The sequence below is a fragment of the Myotis davidii genome, unplaced genomic scaffold (genome assembly GCF_000327345.1).
Source record: "Myotis davidii unplaced genomic scaffold, ASM32734v1 scaffold1494, whole genome shotgun sequence".
In the NCBI taxonomy this organism is placed as follows: domain Eukaryota; kingdom Metazoa; phylum Chordata; class Mammalia; order Chiroptera; family Vespertilionidae; genus Myotis; species Myotis davidii.
This window is the reverse complement of record NW_006286246.1, coordinates 3,896,566-3,915,087: the sequence shown is the minus strand read 5'-3', so window position 1 is coordinate 3,915,087 and position 18,522 is coordinate 3,896,566. Positions and strand designations below refer to the sequence as shown.

The 18,522-nt window shown below is 49.7% G+C and overlaps 1 protein-coding gene across 1 annotated transcript in view; it reads right to left on the bottom strand.

The window, feature by feature from the left end:
• Positions 1 to 7,825, bottom strand: part of SLC22A3 (solute carrier family 22 (organic cation transporter), member 3) — a 58,998-nt gene extending 51,173 nt beyond the window's left edge. Inside the window, exons 1-4 of the mRNA XM_006757696.2 lie at positions 7,716 to 7,825; positions 5,659 to 5,813; positions 3,720 to 3,888; positions 2,745 to 2,862 (exon numbers count right to left, since the gene is read on the bottom strand). Of these exons, the coding sequence (XP_006757759.1) occupies positions 2,745 to 2,862; positions 3,720 to 3,888; positions 5,659 to 5,813; positions 7,716 to 7,792 (519 nt within the window). The 5' untranslated portion in view covers positions 7,793 to 7,825. The remainder of the gene's footprint in view (positions 1 to 2,744; positions 2,863 to 3,719; positions 3,889 to 5,658; positions 5,814 to 7,715) is intronic.
• Between the last annotated feature and the right edge of the window lie 10,697 nt (positions 7,826 to 18,522).

The window sequence follows — 18,522 nt, the reverse complement described above, 5'->3', positions numbered from 1 at the left end:
AACTTCCTGAGCTCAACCCACTTGCCTTGTTTGCATTGATTTTTTATAAAGAGGAAGGACGAGGGGGAGAGAGAAACATCAACGTGAGAGAGAATCACTGATCGGCTGCCTCCTGCACGCCCCTGACTGGGGATCAAGCCCGCAACCCAGGAATGTGCCCTGACCGGGAATTGAACTGGTGACCTCTTGGCTCATGGATCAGTGCTCAACCCCTGAGCCACGCCAGCTGGGCTGCACTGGTTTTTGACCTGAGGCTTTTCTTTGCTGTGAGTCACAGCTGCACTATTGGTATATCCGGAGAGCCCGACCTTCTGATCGCCTGGATGTCTACCGGCTGGTGGTCTCTTCACCAGTCCGAGGCCAGCCAGGAACTTCGGCACATGAAAGCCGAGGGGTCAGTGAGCCAGAGAGCCAGCGGGGATTCCCCCAAGAAAGGAGGGAGGCCAGGTGAAACACAACGGGTCTGATCTGCAGGCCGGCCACCTCTCAGAATGATCTACCTGGCTGAATGCTAGATCGAATCCCACATTGTCCCAATTCCTTCTGCTAAAATGAAAGACAAAGATCAGCCCGGAAAACCCCTGAGCAGATAAAACCAGTTTATCATCCAAACTAAGCTTTACTTAGATGATTCCGCAAGGCTGACTTGACCTGAGTCATTTCTTGCTTATCCTTCTGGAAATTATAAGCAAAACGGGAACTGTTTCCTAAGGTTGACACGTCATAACTACTGACCGATTCCCTATCATTTTTAGAAAATGTAATATTCTAGCCCATCTCTGCGAAGCACAGGCATGGACATGGCAGCACAAACCGGGCGGCCTTCTCACTGTCTAAGCTGTCTTATAACAATGTACCCCGAGCCTCGTTTCACGTTGATTTGAGGGCTCCCTTTTGCAGCTGCCTCTCTGGTGTTTGACAATAACCTTTTAGTAATTACTGCCTGCGATTAGTTAGTCATTGCTGATTACTAAAGTGAGGCATCAACTTTTCTTTGGTTACTTCTGAACTCTCCACATTTCCCACATCTTCCTTCCCTTCACTGAAGCCCAGTGGGTCGGTAGCCCCAGTGTGTAGTGAATTTAGGGTGTCCTCTGTAGTATGGCGCATCGTTGGGTCACTTTAGCTAGTCCTCCGGTACCCCTAAGATAAACCAGGACTCCTGGTGCCAGCGATGGAACAGGCAGGGGCGGGGAGGTCGGCAGGGCTCCTGTGACGAGGGGAATACGGAGCGGCCACCCTCTAGGCCAGCTCTGCATCAGCCGCACTGATGTCTATGGTGCACATGGATTCAAAGCGGGCAGGGGGGTCCACGGGAGTGGCCTGAACTGGACACTCACAGGATGTGTTACAGCAACTGCCCAGGGAACCGCCCCCTGGCCTCTTAGTGATTCTCATGATAACACGGGACATGCCCGGGTGATGTGTATTTTCAAAACCTTGATTTAGTGCTTACATGGGCTTAGCTTTGGGACGACACGTGCAATGTCTTCACGGTACTGCTGAAAGGAGAGCAAAAATACTCATTTGACTCATAGATTGAGTACAAATGATCACACATCGGAGCCAGCTGTGAAGACGGCTAGCTAGTGTGCTGAGAGGAGCTGAGCGGGAAGACCCAGCTTAACTGTGCTCCAAGAGTAACAGGGATCGACTCGTCTCAGTGGCTAACACAGGCGATGTCTTGTCTTTACCGCGTACTTTATGATCTGTGAGCCTCATGGCCCATCATTAATCTGCTTCCAATAGGACAGGTGGTCACTGGAACCCTCGTAAACAGAGTCCACTGCTTGCAGGCTAATGTGAGGGCGAGAGGAGATGGCAGAAACCCAGATACCATATCTGAGCAAGCTCCGGGGGCCGGAGAGGCAGCGCTAGAACCAACAGAACCTCGAGTTTCACCAGAACGCTTCTATCAAAACAAACTAGATGCTACGAAGAAAGCAATGTTAGCAACCTCATGTTCTTAAAGGGCTGCGTCCACGATTCATATCTGCCCCAAACTCTTCTCTAAGACTCCTTTCATAATAACCCTCCTGTTATTCTGCATTCACTTTCGTCTCTGCAACACAGCATGGTCACCTATGTCATATACTGTCCCCTAATTATTCAGGGGTGCTCCAAACACATGTGTGTGTCTTCAACTGCACATCAGACCTTCCTGAGGACAAGTAATGAGCTTTTAATCCCCCCCATTTCTCTTAGAGCAGCGATACAGCGGTACCCAAAAGCCTTAGCTGGAGGAAGCAAATAAGAAAGAAGGAAGGAAGAGAGAGATGGAGGGAGGGAGGGAGCAGGAGCGGGTAAGGCAGGGCAGCCAGCATATGTACTTTTGAAGGCCGAAGTATTACGTTCTTGTTCAAGCTCTGGTTCAAACCCACAGCACTTCCGAGACTAAAGGCAAAGACACATCTATAGACTAAACTGAACGTCCAGCAAAGATTTGTAGTTTGTTCAATGACGATGAATGAATGCTTCAATGCAATGGCGCCTGTACAGTAGGCCGAGTATAGCAATTCAAGTAGCCTGGCGCATCTATGGACGTGTGGACTAAATGACCAGTGAACCTCAACACAATGCTACTCAACTTCTCAGACATTTCTGCTTTAACGCACCTCCTGATTCTCGCCACGGTTTTCTTTTCTCATAGCCGAACTAAACATGACTGAGGGGTTTGGTAGCACGCGCCTCAGTGACGAGCTCACCCCTTTAACCACAGCTGTCTTAGTGACAGGTATCAGTACCTCCGAGAAGCTGGGCGAGAGGTACTTCCCGTTGCACTTGGCAATGCTCCGCAGAATCTTTAGGGCCTCGTCTCCTTTCTTCCGAGTCACCAGCCAGCGGGGAGACTCAGGAACCGCCCTGGAAGGAGAAAGCATTTCTGAGTTACGAGTGGGAATTCCAAAACCTAGACTTTTATGACTCGAGTTTCTCTATCAAAATGGGTCTTTCCATTCGATGCAAATGTAGGAGAATCTTCGAGTTTAGAAGATTCTCACGCACACAGGTGATCTCTGCAGGTTTATTGTGGAAGGAAAAGATGCCCACTCGATAGCGGGATCGCTGCCCTTGATAAACACAGTGATGTATTACGTCACTCTCACAAGGCCAGGCGCCCCTGGAATCCAGTGTCCCCTGTTACTCATGGAAAGAGCTGGGATTTAGTGAGCATTCGGGACACGGCTAAAAACTCAAATTATGTAAACAGATGTGACCATGGGTCAAAGTGAGAGAAACGATTAAAGCAGATTCACTGCACTCAGAGTCAAATGCATAGACCTGCAGCTTTCTGGTGACGTTTCTCATGCTCTTAACATTTCCTCATTCCTCAGAGGATTTCTGAGCAACATTAATTTGCTTCATAGAATATACAGGGGAGCAAATCAATTTCATTGCATTTATTTTGTGTTGAAATACTTACTGGCAGATATGTGTTTGTTTGTTTTTGCCTTGTAGTTTTCATGAAGATATTACAAAATTAAATATAATTTGTATTTTGCTATTTCATTAATTTAGTTTAGTAACAACTATTAGTCAAGTAATCAATGAATAATCTCTATAAATTTTCAAGTTCTCTAGAAATTCTCAATGCCCGTCGCTGTTCTGGAGATGTCAGGCACAATCCCCGAATGGTTTTCATGTTCACGTTGCCCTAGAAGCGTAGCGTCTACATGGCCATGGATCAAGCATAAACTTGGTAATGAGGAAAGCCCTGTTACCAGTAGTAGAGGAGGAAGAGGAAGTTGGGCAGCGTGATGGCCAGCTGGATGCCCTGCCAGTTGGGGATGAAGTAGGCAATTCCCGGGAGGATGATGATTCCCAGAGTGAAGAACATCTGAATCACAATTCCCACAATCCTCCTTTGCTTCGAACCCACGATTTCTGTCACTGAAGGGAAACAAACACAGAGGTCTGGGAACCTCAGGATCGGCTCCAAAGCAGATAAACAGAGGCTGCACCTGCTGCATCAGCCGCATTGCTCGCGGGCCACAGAGCTCGCCCAGCCCAGCCTCCCCAGCTGGTGTGAGGGAGCTGTGCTTCCCAGACAGCCAGACCGGGGGCTACGCTCTCCACCCCCCCACCCCCCGTCACCTGCTACCCACAGCGTCCCTGCCCCTCTCGCACCCGGCCCGCACTCTTCTGGGAACACACAGAGGGTAAGTGTTGGTTTTAGGGAAGTTTCCATGATGACTATTTTGGAAAGTCATTGCAATTAGGAAAACATAAACATAATAAACATAATAAACTGGTCAGATTTCATCACTGCTCCCTAAAAATATGCATGTCATTGTCTCTTTAGGAGACTCGTTAGGAATATTAGACTCTACACATTTGTTCACTATCACAAGGTAGTTTCTCTCAAATGATAATTCTCTCCACCGTGCTGGACATTTCACATGGTGATATATCTTTAAAAATCACTGGGGATGGGGAGTGGTGGGTCCTGGCCAGTTTGCTCAGCGGTGAGAGCGTCGGCCTGCAGACTGAAGGGTCGCAGTTCAATTCGGGTCAAGGGCACATGTACCTCGGTTGCGGGTTTTATCCCCAGCCCCAGTCGGGGCACATGAGGGGCACAATCAATCGGTATGTCTCTTCTCTCTCACATCAGTGTTTCTCTCTGTGTCTCTCTCCTTCCCTTCCACTCTCTCAAAAAATCAATGAAGAAAATATCCTTGGGTGAAGACTGACACACACACATCGCCTCCCCACCCCTGCCCCCTTCCCAATCGATCTCTATCTGCGGCCAAGTCTATTCGGATCATCCCAGGCTACGCTTCCTCCTTCTTGCCCTAACACCACAACTTTGAACATTCACTAGACTTGGGTCTCCTTAAAAACGCTTCATATTTCAAAGTTATCCCTTCCGCCCCAGGCAGCAACAGGCAACCCTCCGAACACTCTCTCCTTTCTCGTCCATTGAAAGACCTTCAGGGGCCTCCAAAGGGGCGCTGCTTGGGGATGAACTGCCTAGCATAACAGGAGGGAGCGGGATCATCAGATCTCCCTGGTCACACATCCACCGTGGCCCGCAGAGAAGGGCACCCATCCAGACACCACCGGAAACAGCCAAAGGCAGCGGCCAGGACTTTCCCAGTAACATGAGCAAAGAGCGAGGGAACGTGTCCTCTCTCTCATTCCCAGAAGGTCACACTCTCTAGTTCAGGAAGAGAGCAAAGGTCCCCTAACTAGAAGGCTCCTCGCGTTCAGGCCACACTCCGGGTGTGCCGCCACGCTCTCCACTTATGCGGAAGGAACAGAACACAGGAGTGTCATCTCGAACTCTACCACAGAGACACACAGAGCATTCTTCAGAAATGTTTCAAGGAACGACTGAAATTTTAATAAAAATTAATCTCTAATAAAGCAAAGCCAAAAAAATCCTGTGATAACAGTATGGGGGTGAAGTAGGCAATTCCCGGGAGAATTATGATTCAAAAAGTGGTCACCCCAGTATTGCATGACATTCCATATTTGGTTCCCAAAGTCAGGTCGCACTGCAGTTCCTAGAGAGGCAGCGTCTCGCCCTGCACCCTGCTGTTTGTGGGAACAGTGACCTGCAGCACGGGGCCACCCTCCGTGCACAGGAAGGCCGACCAGCCCCACAGGGCTCCCCACCCAGCCCTCTTCCCAGGCAGGCAGGGGCGCGGCATGACTTACCAATCACATAGCAGGTCATCCATGTCCCCTTTGCAAACACGCCTTGTAGGAAACGGAAGACCACGAACACAGGGAAGTTTGGTGCGAACGCCACCACCACGCCGGTGACGCCAACACCGAAACAGGATATCAGGTAAACGACGATTCGGCCGTACCTGTTTGCGGAGAGGGAGAGGACGGGATCGCCTCAGACATCTGCTCCGCGAGGGAGGACGGCCAGGGTATGCGCCCCTGAAAGAGGCGGGGACAGGGTCTGGGGTAAGTTTCCTCAGTGCACCAAGACTCGGTTTGCTGGCTTCTGTGTTTTTGTTAGTTTTTTTACTTTTCTACAGTGAAAGTTCTTTATAAAGTTCAAACAATGTGAGCTGACTTTCGTATTTTATTTTCACCATTTACACAATATGATTATGTAGTTTAGGAAAAGGGAACAGGGTATTGTGTACCCAAAAACCTGCCAGTCTGATGCTGAATGGTTCCGTGGAGTTGTGCTGAATTATTGGCTGTGAAAATTTGCAACCAGCGGCCTTTAAGAGATTTGACCTGATAACATTTTCCCTGGCACTTCCCACCAAGTTCACAGGTAGAGCATCTTGCTTCAGTCAGCGGAGCAGAGACAGAAGTAGCCTCGTTTTTAAATTCACTCTCCGCCCCTCCTGCAGTGGTGTGGCCTGTTATCTTGTTTCGTACCCTTTCCTTCAAGGCTACAAAGAGGAGAAGGAGCTAAAAGATGGTTGGCCATGTGGTGAGGCAGAAGTATTCATGGGTCTGTCGTCTCCCCAGGACCAAAACGCATGTCTCCTCCTAACACCGCAGGGCCCACTATAACACCGACCATCACCAGTTCCCTCAGTGTGAAGACATGCTAATGGGTGGTGCCAGAAAAACACACAAAAGAAGCAAAAGCCAATGTTTAGCTTCAGAAGAGCAGCAACACAATTAAATCAATGCATCCGAAAAGATGTCACTCAATCCCTAATCGCAGGCAGCCAGGAGAGAGAGCGCTACCTGGGGAGATTGGAAAAGGAAAGATGGAGTGAAAGGGCTAGAAGTAGAAACAGCAGAAGAAGACACGTAAAACCCGGGAAAGAGCCCCAGACACAGAGGACCAAGGAGAGAGGCGCGGGCAGAAGCGGGTCGTGGGGGACAGCAACAGGAGCCTCAGAGCGGACGAAGGGCAAGGACAAGACCAAAGCGCTACCGTTCTGCAGTCCTGGGCTGCTCACACTCAGGTCGACACTGGCGACAGGCTGTGGGGTGCTCTGTTGTCTTGAGTTAGCGCATTCGTTGCTGTGGGCAGGTCTCTGGGGTACCCTTAGCACTGCCCACTGCAAACATGGTCACAAGGACCCACCCAGGCCGGGCTGGAGTGCCCGGAGCAATGGAAAGCCATATAAGTCAAGGGCCAAAGCTCCCTATCCCTGTGCTGAGGGGTCTAGAGAGTGAGATTAAATTGCTACAAGCATTTCCATAGTCAGAACTGGAATAAAGGAATAGCCAGACGTGAACACAACAGCCAACACCCACAGTGTGGCACACGGAAGTATCTGAAGGGAAAGCGTGACCATCTTAGACACGGGCATGCACTGCACCTGCCACTACCTGGGCCACTCGCGGATGCTAAACGGCAGATACAACTCCCTGAGGAGTTTTGAAAACCTTCTCTCTGCAGAGCGTGGAATCTGTAACTAAAATGCAGGTCTCCTTTTTAATTAAATGAAACAAACCTGGAGGGGCTGACCTACGACTAAATGAATCCAGCGCCAGGGAGTTGGGGAAGCCAGAGACTTGGCTCCGAGGCGGCAGCAGCGCCCGCCAGCCCGCGTGCAGCCCCTGCCTCGCTGGGCTGGGCCCACCGGATGCTCTCCGCCCACAGAGCAGCCCCCCACCGTGCAGCTCGAGGAGAAAGGACACACGGCTTAAGAAGAAAAGGCTGCCGTGAGGAGAGGAATGAACATGGCCTCTGCACTTAGGAAGAATGCTTTTCTAACAGCTGACATTCCATCCCCGCACACCCCGCTGGGACAGTGACGTGAAGTGGCTGTCGCCCTGCGGCCTACCTGTCCGCTGCGTAGCCCAAGGTGAAGGCTCCGGCCAGGAAGCCCAGGTTCAGGATGGCTTGTGTGAGGTCCAGCATCCAAGCATTGACACACACCAGGTCAAACTGGAGAACAAGGAAACACACAGGAGACGGTGGCTACGCTTAGCCTCAAAACCCGACCTCATCTTGCCATAGGCCCGTGATCTTCAAATACGTGTGCTCATATGCCCCTTAAATAAAATTTAAACATTGATCACATGCAACTTTTACATTGATTTATAAATACTTTCTGTCAGTCGCAATAACTGCCAAGGGTGTAATTTCTTTTTAAATATATATTTTTTGTTGATAGTATTACAGATATCTCCCATTCCCCCCTTTACCCCCTCCTCCCAGGTCCTACTCCCCGCTCCCCAGGTCAGGGATGAGGGGCCACAGGCTCTGGAACGCGGTGGCCGGTGGAGCCGCGGTGAGAGCTGCCCTTCCTGTCCTCCGCTCCTTGCTCTCCAGCCCTTCCAAACGGCTGCAGCGCAAACCCTTCCATTAAATCCCCTCCTGCTCAGACACCTAGCCTGGCTTCTGGTTCCGTGGCTGGGAGCCAGCCATCTCTTCAGAGTACAACACTAACTGACGTACCGGTAAGGAAAAGCACACACATGCGCACGCACACACTCACACACGTGTCCAGAGGGAGCGAGCCCTGAAGTCACAGGGCTCAGAGGCGTGTATGTGACTCTCGTTGGGCCGGTGCCTCCTGCCCGCTCTGGGCTCACTGCCTGCTGTCACCACCGCTCCGGTTGGCAGCGTCTTTCCTGCTCACGGAGGGGCCAGCAGACCCCGAAGCCAACAAGCACCCTCGGCTCAGGCCCTTTTCCTGAAACGAAGCGCTCGGAACCTGTGGTCCCCAGGGAGACTGAGGACACCTCTTGTCAGATGTACCCACGTCTGAGTCAAAGCCACAAATGCCGTGTCTTTTCCCTGAGGCGATCTCTCTAGAACAAGCGAGGCCTCTTTTTCCCAGGGTACACATGCCAGGATTTCAAAAGTTATTTTTAACTTCGCATAAACCCACGCGCACCCATGCTGGTCTTCATTGCCCCCTGGTCATCTGTACACACAGCCAACCACTCCCCGTGGTGTGAGCAGAAAGCCAATCCGATCAAACCCTCCGACGACTGTGTCTGTAACTGGAGGGATCACATGGCTTGTCGTGCAGAAAGCACAGCTCTAGCCAAATCGGACACTTCAGAGGGTTTGCAACCAAGAGCTTTCTTTAGCGCTTCCTGGCTGTTAGAATCCAAACGGGCGGAACGTGAATTTGAGTCGTAACGATAAATGCCAGGGCCACGTCCCCTTAGACATGCCTTACAGTTTTGGTTCTACACGAGCCTTTACACCGGGGCAGTGGAATGTCTTCCTTATGCACAGATCAAGGGAATAAATAAGGTGGGAAAGCGCAGGTATTCGAAAGACTTGGACACTCAGGAGGGGACCTGTCTGCTCCTGAAACCCCGGGGAAAGGGCCCCGAGGCCTGGCAGCTGCCTTTGCACCGTCGTCTGGTTTCGCCTTTTGAATGAATGCACGGCAGAGCTTCTGAGCTTAGAACAGCACCTATTGCTCCGCGGCGGCCAGGAGAAGTCCCGCTCAGCGCTATTTGTACTGTTGAGGGAGAAGGGAAGACTCCGACGCGATCTATGTGCCTGAGTTGTGATTTTTTAAGAATGAGTTGTAAACGCAACCATTTCTAATCAGCTCTTAGGTCAAAATCAGCAGCCATTACACTCTCCATCAATGTTAACAGCAACACTTACGCCTTCAGCCTGACCCTGGGGTGCGGGGTGCCCCGGCTACATTGGTCACTGGCCAAAACAATGTCCTGTTGGCCTCCACGGGCAGGTTCAAATCGACAAGAAGACACCATAACGGAGCCTAATAACGGTTAAAAACGATTATAACCCTAGAGAAAATGATCTGGGCTGGGTCTCCATGAGAGGAAAGGGTGTCATTACAGGTTCCAGGCACAATAAAAGCATCTTTACCGTGATCTGAGGGCATTATTTGGGTGACTTAATACCAACAATGAGTGCTTTGAGGGTAGGCAAGAAGCATCCGATGAGCTGCAGGCACAGAAGCGCATCTGCAGGTATTTCCAGGGGCTCCCACTGGCGTGGTTGGCATGGCGATGCAGACAAGGCTGGGAACGCCAGTGAGTGCGTGCCTGGTTTCCACCTCCCTGAGGAGCTGATCCATGGTCAAGTGAGTCGAGGTCAACTGATATGAAGCGAGGGAAGAGCCATCGAGATCTAAAGTGAATGGGATTGACTGCAAATACAAGAAGGCTTCAGAGGAAGAAATGGCCTGGGTGCCCAGCCAGTCAGACATGCGAGGAAGGTGGGGCATAAACAGACCCTTCCACAATGAGCTGGGTTTAGAGGGAAAATTAGAGGGAAAAGAAGGGTATTTGAGGGGGTGACGGCAGCCCAGACACACGGACAGGAGCATGAATGCCACCGAGGGGCAGATCTGCCTGCAACGCGTGGGGTGCCTAGCTCAGAGTTTAAGCTGAGGAACCACCTGTCTCCCCACCACCCAGTGGGGAAGGGAGTGAGGCCCAGCGGGCGGGACAGGAAGTTTCTTACTCAGGAAACCAGAGGCATCACAAAAGCTCGGGCTAGAGGGAGGAGGAGCTTCTAAAGAAGAGAGGAAAAATCTGGAAGGTTGAGTGTGGAAAGGCCCAGAGCAGAGGACCTGGCTCCAGGACAGAACAAGATTCCAGGGAGATGAGAGAGACAGAGAGGAAGCCCGAGTCCGCAGATCGCCCAGAACAGGGTGACCTCGCCGGCATAAAGAGGCCCCTGAGTGATGAAGGGCTCACAGAGCCCCCCATCCTCCAGCTGCCCTCCCGGATCGATAACAGCTGAGCTTCTCCGGACCGTCAAGCAAGTAAACTTCAAAAGGTGACAGAGAGATGTCCTCTAACTGGATGCCTTTTGGTCTGAGCTTGTGAAGTTAGGAGAAATGGAAAAACTCAGTCGACTTTAGTAATCACACCTTGTCGTTTACTAACTTAGGCTCTTCACAACGTTCAGGCCACTTTGCTTCTTTGTAGTGAAGACGTGCAGTTAGTCTTCTTAAAATGTTTAGCTTTCTCTCACTAACCGAGGGTGTCTAAAGACCAGGGGCCTCTGGGGTGGAGAAAGACGCGGCTGGAGTGGCAGGTGGCAGGTGGCAGGTGGCAGAGGAGGGCCGAGGTCCCTCCTGCTGCAAGCACCTGCACGCCCCCCACACCTCTAAGGTGAGTCTGTTTCTTTTTGTTGCCCCTCCCCAAATACACCATTCTCCCAGGCACCACCCTCCCACCCCCCTGCTGCCCTGGCTTGGGATTCAGCTTTCTCTGCTGAGTACTGAAAGTGAGCTCTTGGTCTATATTCATTGATGTGGAAAGAAACCACATTTTGGTTGATTTAAAAATCAGGTTATAAAATGAGGCAGATGATTCCATAGATGCAAACAAATCTGCATTTCAGCACAGGCATGTGAATATCAGGGGAAAGGGCTCCTGGTAAGGCAACTGAAACGCTGTGAGTGGCTGGATGGCAGGTGATTTTGTTTTCATCCCTTCTTTGTGTCTTCTTTGCATGGAGTGTGTATTATTTTTACGTATCTTAAAACAATGTACAACTACACCCACTTTGGAAAAACAAAGAAATTCTATACTGAATATTAGAAAGGTGGGGAAGAGTTCCACGGAGGGAATTAAGGTGAGGAGAAGGCAGGAAGGGGTCTCCAGGGTTCCATACACTATCCATCAAAAGGTGGAATGGGGTGGATGGAGTGGGCGCTCTTGCTGACAATTATGTTTGAAACAAATTTGTGCATGGGTGGGGTCACTCGGCCTGGCCGGTGATCAAGGCCAATGGGGGCCGGCTGGTGGGGGCCAAGGGAGGTTGGCTGGCCCGGGGAGGGCCCGCAGGAGGTTGGCCGGCCACAAGAGGTTGGCTGTGGGAGTGCACTGACCACCAGGGGGCAGCTCCTGCATAGAGTGTCTGCCCCCTGGTGGTCAGTGTGACATCATAGTGACTGGCCAACCAGTTGTTTGGTCATTCGGTCACTTAGGCTTTTATATATATAGATAATTGGTAGTGGGGAATCAGAGATGAGTGAGGGTTGGGGGTGGAGTTTATCTTCTTAGAAGTCTTTCAATGGTATTTAGTTTCACACGAACTTCAGGAAGTAAGTAAAAATGTAAAAAAACACAAATCTGTGGAATCTAATGAACAAAATAAATTGAAGAACAAAATAGATCCAGAGACATAGAAGCATAGAACAGTCTGTCCAACCTCAGAGGGATTGCAGGGAAGGGAGGGTGGATGGAAATAGATCAACCACAGAACTTGTGTGCATATATGCATAACCCATGGACACAAACAACAGGGTGAATAGGCCTGGGGTGAGGGGCAGGGGCAGGCTAGAGGGGGTCAATGGGGGAAAAGAGGGACATATGTAATATTTTCAACAATAAAGATTTTAAAAAATAAAAACCCAAATCAAGAACTGTGCTCTCGATAGAGTTAAACCCTTCACACTCATTCCTGGCAGATTGCAGCTCTGACATGTTGCCATCCCTCCCTGACCACAAGTGGATACACAGGCAGAACTGGGGTTCTGCATGCTGGCCCCCTAAGGTGGTCCTTCAGGTGTCCCGGGCGCTGTTTGTCTACACCTTTTTTCTTTCTCAGGACTGGGTCATTTCTATGGGTCTACCTTCAAGTTCACTTACTCTTCCTCTTGTCATTTCCAATCTGCTATTGAGCCCATTTAGTAAATTTGTCATCTCAGTTTAATATAGTTTTCAGTTTTAGAATTTCCATTTTTAAGTTTCTGTTTCTCTGTTGAGATTCTCTATTATTCATTAAGACCATTTTTTCCTTTAATTCTTTGAACATAGTTTAATTGGTTGAATGCATTTATAGCTGTTTTAAAGTCATTGGCTACTAAATCCAACACCTAAGACCATTAGAGTCAGCCCCTTTTGGCCACTTTTGCCACTCTGCTCCCCCCACCACCCTTACCCATACCTCCTCCCATGATCACATTTCCTGTTCTTTGTCTTATTGGCTTGAGCTGTCAAAGGGCGGGGCTTATCGCTGGCAGATAACAGTCAGGTAGGCCTCTCTGATTCCTGTCGTGCTCTCCTAATGATTGTAGGCTTTTGTTCCGGTGGGAAGTTAACTTATCTGGACTCACACTGCAAACTCGGACAGCCTGTGATACAGCAGTTGGTATCTTAGCTCAATTTTATGGCTTCTTGGCAGTGGCCTTGTACAGCCTGGCCCTCTGGTGGTCACCTCTGGGATTTGGGGGGAGGTTACATTCAGACTCTGGGATTTGTGCTCTCTGTGGCTCTCCTGCTTCTGGGGAATCGCCCCCACTAACTTCCAGCTGGTCTGCCAGTGGGAGGCTGTGCTCTCACGTCCCAGCAGGGATGGCTTGCGCTTTCTGCCACCCAAGCTGTGCATGGGCTGTTAAATGCAGTCAATTAATACGTGAAGTGAAAGAGAATTTTTATGTTATTTTTTTAACACAAATTTAGTTTGATAAAATTGGAAATTTGCACACTTTGGTTCTAATAACATAATACCTACATTATAATATTTAATTTCTACATTTAAAATCACATGAAATTAGCTTTCAGACTATAAAATAATTCTAAAGTGAATGTCTTATTTCATTCAGAAGATTAACTAGCTCATCTATGATAATAAAAGCGTAATATGCAAATCAACTGAACGGCCGAACAGCAGAATGACCATCTGGACGACCTTCTGGACGACCACGCTATGACACGCACTGGCGCCAGGCCAGCCAAGGCGGGTGCGATGCAATTAGTCAGGGGGCCCCGCCATCACCCCACGATGGCCCCAAAGAGGGAGGCCCAGGCCACTGGCAGGTGGGACAATCGATCAGGGGGACGAGGCAGGAGTGACCTCCGCAATCACCCCAAAGAGGGAGACCCAGGCCACTGGCTGGTGGGACAATCGATCAGGGGGACGAGGCGGGAGTGACCTCCGCAATCACCCCAAAGAGGGAGACCCAGGCCACGCTCTGCGCAGCGATCGATTGCAGGCGGGGCCTCCTTCTGCTGGGCGATCTATTACGGGGCTCCAAAGAGGGAGGCCCAGGCCAGCCAAGCGATTGTAGCCCGCGCCTATCACTCACAGAGGGAGGAAACTGGTGGTGGGGAAGGGGGGACAGTGCCACACAGATGGCAAGCTGTGGCAGCAGCGGGGGCGGGGCCAACTGCCGGCAGCCGGGGAAGGAAAGCTCCGATAGGCCCTGATCGCCGGCCAGGCCTAGAGACCCTACCCGAGAGGTCCTGGATTGTGAGAGGGCGCAGGCCGGGCTGAGGGACACCTCCCTCCCCCACCCCACACCCGCCGCCCCATGGACAAATTTCATGCACTGGGCCTCTAGTAGTGAAATAAGTGGGTCCTTCAGAATTCCCTAGCTAAGTTTTTTTCTCTATTCCACTGAACTATTGGGGATATAATTGAACGAAGCGTTAGTGTCATGAAGTGGGAGGTTGGAATCTCAGACGTAAAGCATTTCTGATGTTCTCTTTTCCCCTGCCCCCTCCACATTACATTAGCTCCCTTCCTGGCTCAGCTTTCCAGATCAATAGAAAGATGGTGGCTGGAATAGACGTGACAATAATGTCTTTGCTAACAAGGGGTCTCTATCATGATATCATTACTCTTACTAGTTGCACAGATATAATTTAAGAAAATGAGATAAACAAATTTACTACTTCTTTCTTAAGCTTAACTAAATATCTGTCTTAATTTACATGCTAAACCTTGAAGACACTGTTGGATAATTTTAATGATTAGTGTTTAGAACAATGCACTCATCCACCTTCCCGCTAAAGCAGAGTTCATGTAGAGCTACGCACAATAGCTGACTCACATTGTGCCCGAGTTCTCAGCCCCGAGACCCAGGCCAGTCTGCGTGCTGGCGAGGAGCTGGCGCTATGGAAGCTGCTGCGTGATGCACACGCTAACACCTGACACCCGGAATTCAAACCTCACAGGGGACACTTCCTGCCCAGAATGGGTCTGCTGAGCAGCTGTCTCTATTACTCATGTAGTAATCTACCTCAGAATAACAACAGGTCCTACATAGGGTATTAGAAAGAATGTTTTTAAAATTTTTTTCCTCAGGAAAAAGGAAACAAAATTAAATAAATAAATAAATAAATAAATAAACACACACATGGGATTACATCAAACTAAAAAGTTCCTGCACAGCAAAGGAAAACATCAACAAAACGAACGTAAACCCACTGAATGGAAGACGATATTCATCAATAATACAACCAAGAAGGGATTAATATCCAAAATGTGTAAAGAACTCAGACAACTCAACACCACAGAAACCAACAACCCAATTAAAAAATGGGCAAAGGACCGGAATAGACACGTCTCCAAAGAGGACACACAGACGGCCAACAGACATATGAAAAAGTGCTCAAAGTCACTGATCACCCGAGAGATGCAAATCAAAACAATGAGGTATCACCTGACACCTGTCAGAATGGCTGCCATCAATAAGTCAACAAACAACAAATGCTGGTGAGGATGTGGAAGAAAGGGGACCCTCGTGCGCTGTTGGCGGGGAATGCAGGCTGGTGTGACCACTATTGGAAAACAGCATGGCGTTCCCTCAGAAATTTAAAAATGGAACTGCCTTATGACTCAGTGATTCTACTTCTGGTTATACATCTGAAAAAAAAGCAAAACACTTAATTCAAAAGAATATATGCCCCCCTAAGTTCACTGCAGCATTATTTACAATATCCAAGATATGGGAGAAACCCAAGTGTTCACCAATAGATGACTGGATTAAAAAGCAGTGACATATACAGTGGAATATCACTCAGCCATAAAAAGAATAAAATCTTACCATTTGTGACAGTATGGATGGACCTAGAGGGCATTATGCTAAGTAAATTAAGTCAGAGAAAGACAAATACCGTGTGATTTCACTTAGATGTGGGTCTTAAGAACAATATAAACAAATAAACAGAAACAGACACATAAATACAGGGAACACACTGAGGGTTGTCAGATGGGAGGGGGTTGGAGGTCTGGGTGAAGAAGATAAAGGGATTACGAAGTACAAATTGGTAGCTACAAAACAGTCATGGGCACGTCAGGTGCGGCATAAGGAACACAGTCAATAACACTGTGATGACTGTGTATGGTGGCCGGTGGTACTGGAAATGCCAGGATATATCCTTTACAACATTGTAAGGCTTAAAACTCATCATGATCATACACGTTCAGATGCCTTTTCTGATTCTTTGGTTTTGGAAAACGAAGGTACCAAATGAACTATCATAAAATGAGAGACGCAGGGACCTTTACTGGTACGAAAATTAGTTCTATCACATTTGCTTGGCATTTTGAAAACAGTGCCAGGGATACAAGGGGGAATTTTTCTCAAACATAAAGTGATAATCGGCAGCTTGTGGGCTGTAAGACCCAGGGGAAGAGCAGGAAGAATGCCAGGAGCTATCTATTGCAGGTTGGGGGAAACAGATACAGGAAAACTAGTAAAAACCGGTAATAACAACAGCAGCAACACCTGGAATGAGCTTCATCGTCCCGTTTGAGGACAGTAAACACACGACCGTCTCTATCTGTTCTTTGGAAAGAAAGACACCACCTGCTCGCACCCCCTCGGCCCCGCCTCCCGAGCGAGGGTGAGGTGGTGCCCTGTTAACTCCGGGGGCCCTTCCCCAACACCCAGCCTCCAGCCCCTCCAGAATCTGCGTTGAGGACTCCTGGATGCGGTACTGCCCCTGCACCCCCTAACAAGGAACCTGAGGATGGAGAACACCCAGGACATTTTACTAGATTTTAGCTCCTGCCTTTCAGTATTCCTGGCAACACTTTTCCCCACTTGGAAACCACAACTGCCAAACGTTTTCATAATCCAGTCAGAACAGGGAGCAACATGAACACCTTTCAAACTCTGCCAAAGCCCGTTTCTAATGGGACGCGCTCTGACGACACCGCCCGCCACGCTGGCGACACAGCAAAAGGCCATGTGAGACGCCCTCTCCAGCCGGAGAGGAGCCTGCGGAACCCAACCCCGGCCCTTCCCCAGCGTAACACGTTTTTTTAAAATTCTAACAAAATCACCGACTTGGATAGGAATAGTCAGAAGTCAGATTCGAACCTTTCACTGCCTCTGGCTCAGACACATCCCCCTAGGACAGCGGTTCTCAACCTGTGGGTCGCGACCCCTTTGGGGGTCGAACGGCCCTTACACAGGGGTCGCCTAAGACCATCGGGAAACACATATAGAATTACATATTGTTTTTGTGATTAATCACTATGCTTTAATTATGTTCAATTTGTAACAATGAAAATACATCCTGCATATCAGATATTTACATGACGATTCATAACAGTAGCAACATTACAGTTATGAAGTAGTCACGAAAATAATTTTATGGCTGGGGGTCACCACAACACGAGGAGCTGTATTCAAGGGTCGCGGCATGAGGAAGGTTGAGAACCGCTGCTCTAAGCAAAGAAACACCAATAACTGCACAGGCTTCACTAAAGGGTCTCTCCTGGTAAGTGAGCCGCTGCCACCCTCTCTTCGCCACGAGCACTGCCCGCGTTGCTCTAAAAGCACCCACGATGGTGCGAGGCGAAAAAGCCGGGACCGCAGCAGCGGTTTTCCTTCTCTCGAAGCCTCCCCCTCAGAGTCCCCGTCGCTCTCAGACCAGTAGCTTGGGGGACGTCTCCACCCCGTTAATACAGTCTGAGCCGCGGTCTGCGTTCCTGTTGTCTACTTAGTCTGAGCCAAGAAAAAGACAAACATTCAAGGTGACACTGGATTCTAGAACCTTCTCTCCATTGCAAAGCAAACAATTTTAAGACCAAGACGCATAATTCTTTTTCATTTTTTTTGACTTCGGGTAATTTTTTATTTTTCAATTACAGTTGACCTACAATATTATGTTCGTTTCAGGTGTACAACCCAGTGATTAGAGTTTACATAACTTACTAAGTGATCACTCGGATGAAGCTCATGCCCACCGGACAGCACACATGGTTATTACAATATTATCGCCTACGTCCCCTGTGCTGGCCTTGACACCCGTGACTATTCTGTGACTACCAACTTATGCTCTTCACCCCTCCCCCTTTTCACCCAGCCCCCCCCCTTCCACCTGGCACCCACAAAGAGGTCCTCTGTGTCTATGAGTCTCTCTCTGTTCTGCTTATGCGCTTGCTGTGTGTTTTAGATCCCACGTAGACGTGAAATCATCTGGCGCGTGTCTCCCACTGTCTGACTTATTTCACTCAGCACAGTGCCCTCCAGTCCCTGCACGTTCTGCAGAGGCAAGATGTGCACCTTCCTTATGGCTGAGTCATGGCTGAGTCACGGTCCACGGGGTGCATGCGCCACGTCCCCTGCATCCGCCCGCCTGCTGGTGGACACCGAGGACGGAGAAGAAGATGCTGTGAGGTGGCCCCGAGAGTCACACGCAGGGTCGCCGGGTGGCTCCCGTGCTGGCTCCCCACAGCGCATCCCCTCCTGGTTTCCCTTCCGATGGAGGAGGAGACTTCCCAGGAGGTGGGCATGCGGCGGCCTCCTGTGGGGGGGGAGGGTGGAATGCGAATGCAATGTGGCCTCACGAGGAAGGTTACACAGGTAAACACCAGCACGCGGGCTCTGTGCCAACACGGAAGGCCGGAGGCTGCGCTGCTCGCAGAGGGCGTGTCCCTGGGAAGGTGACGAAGGG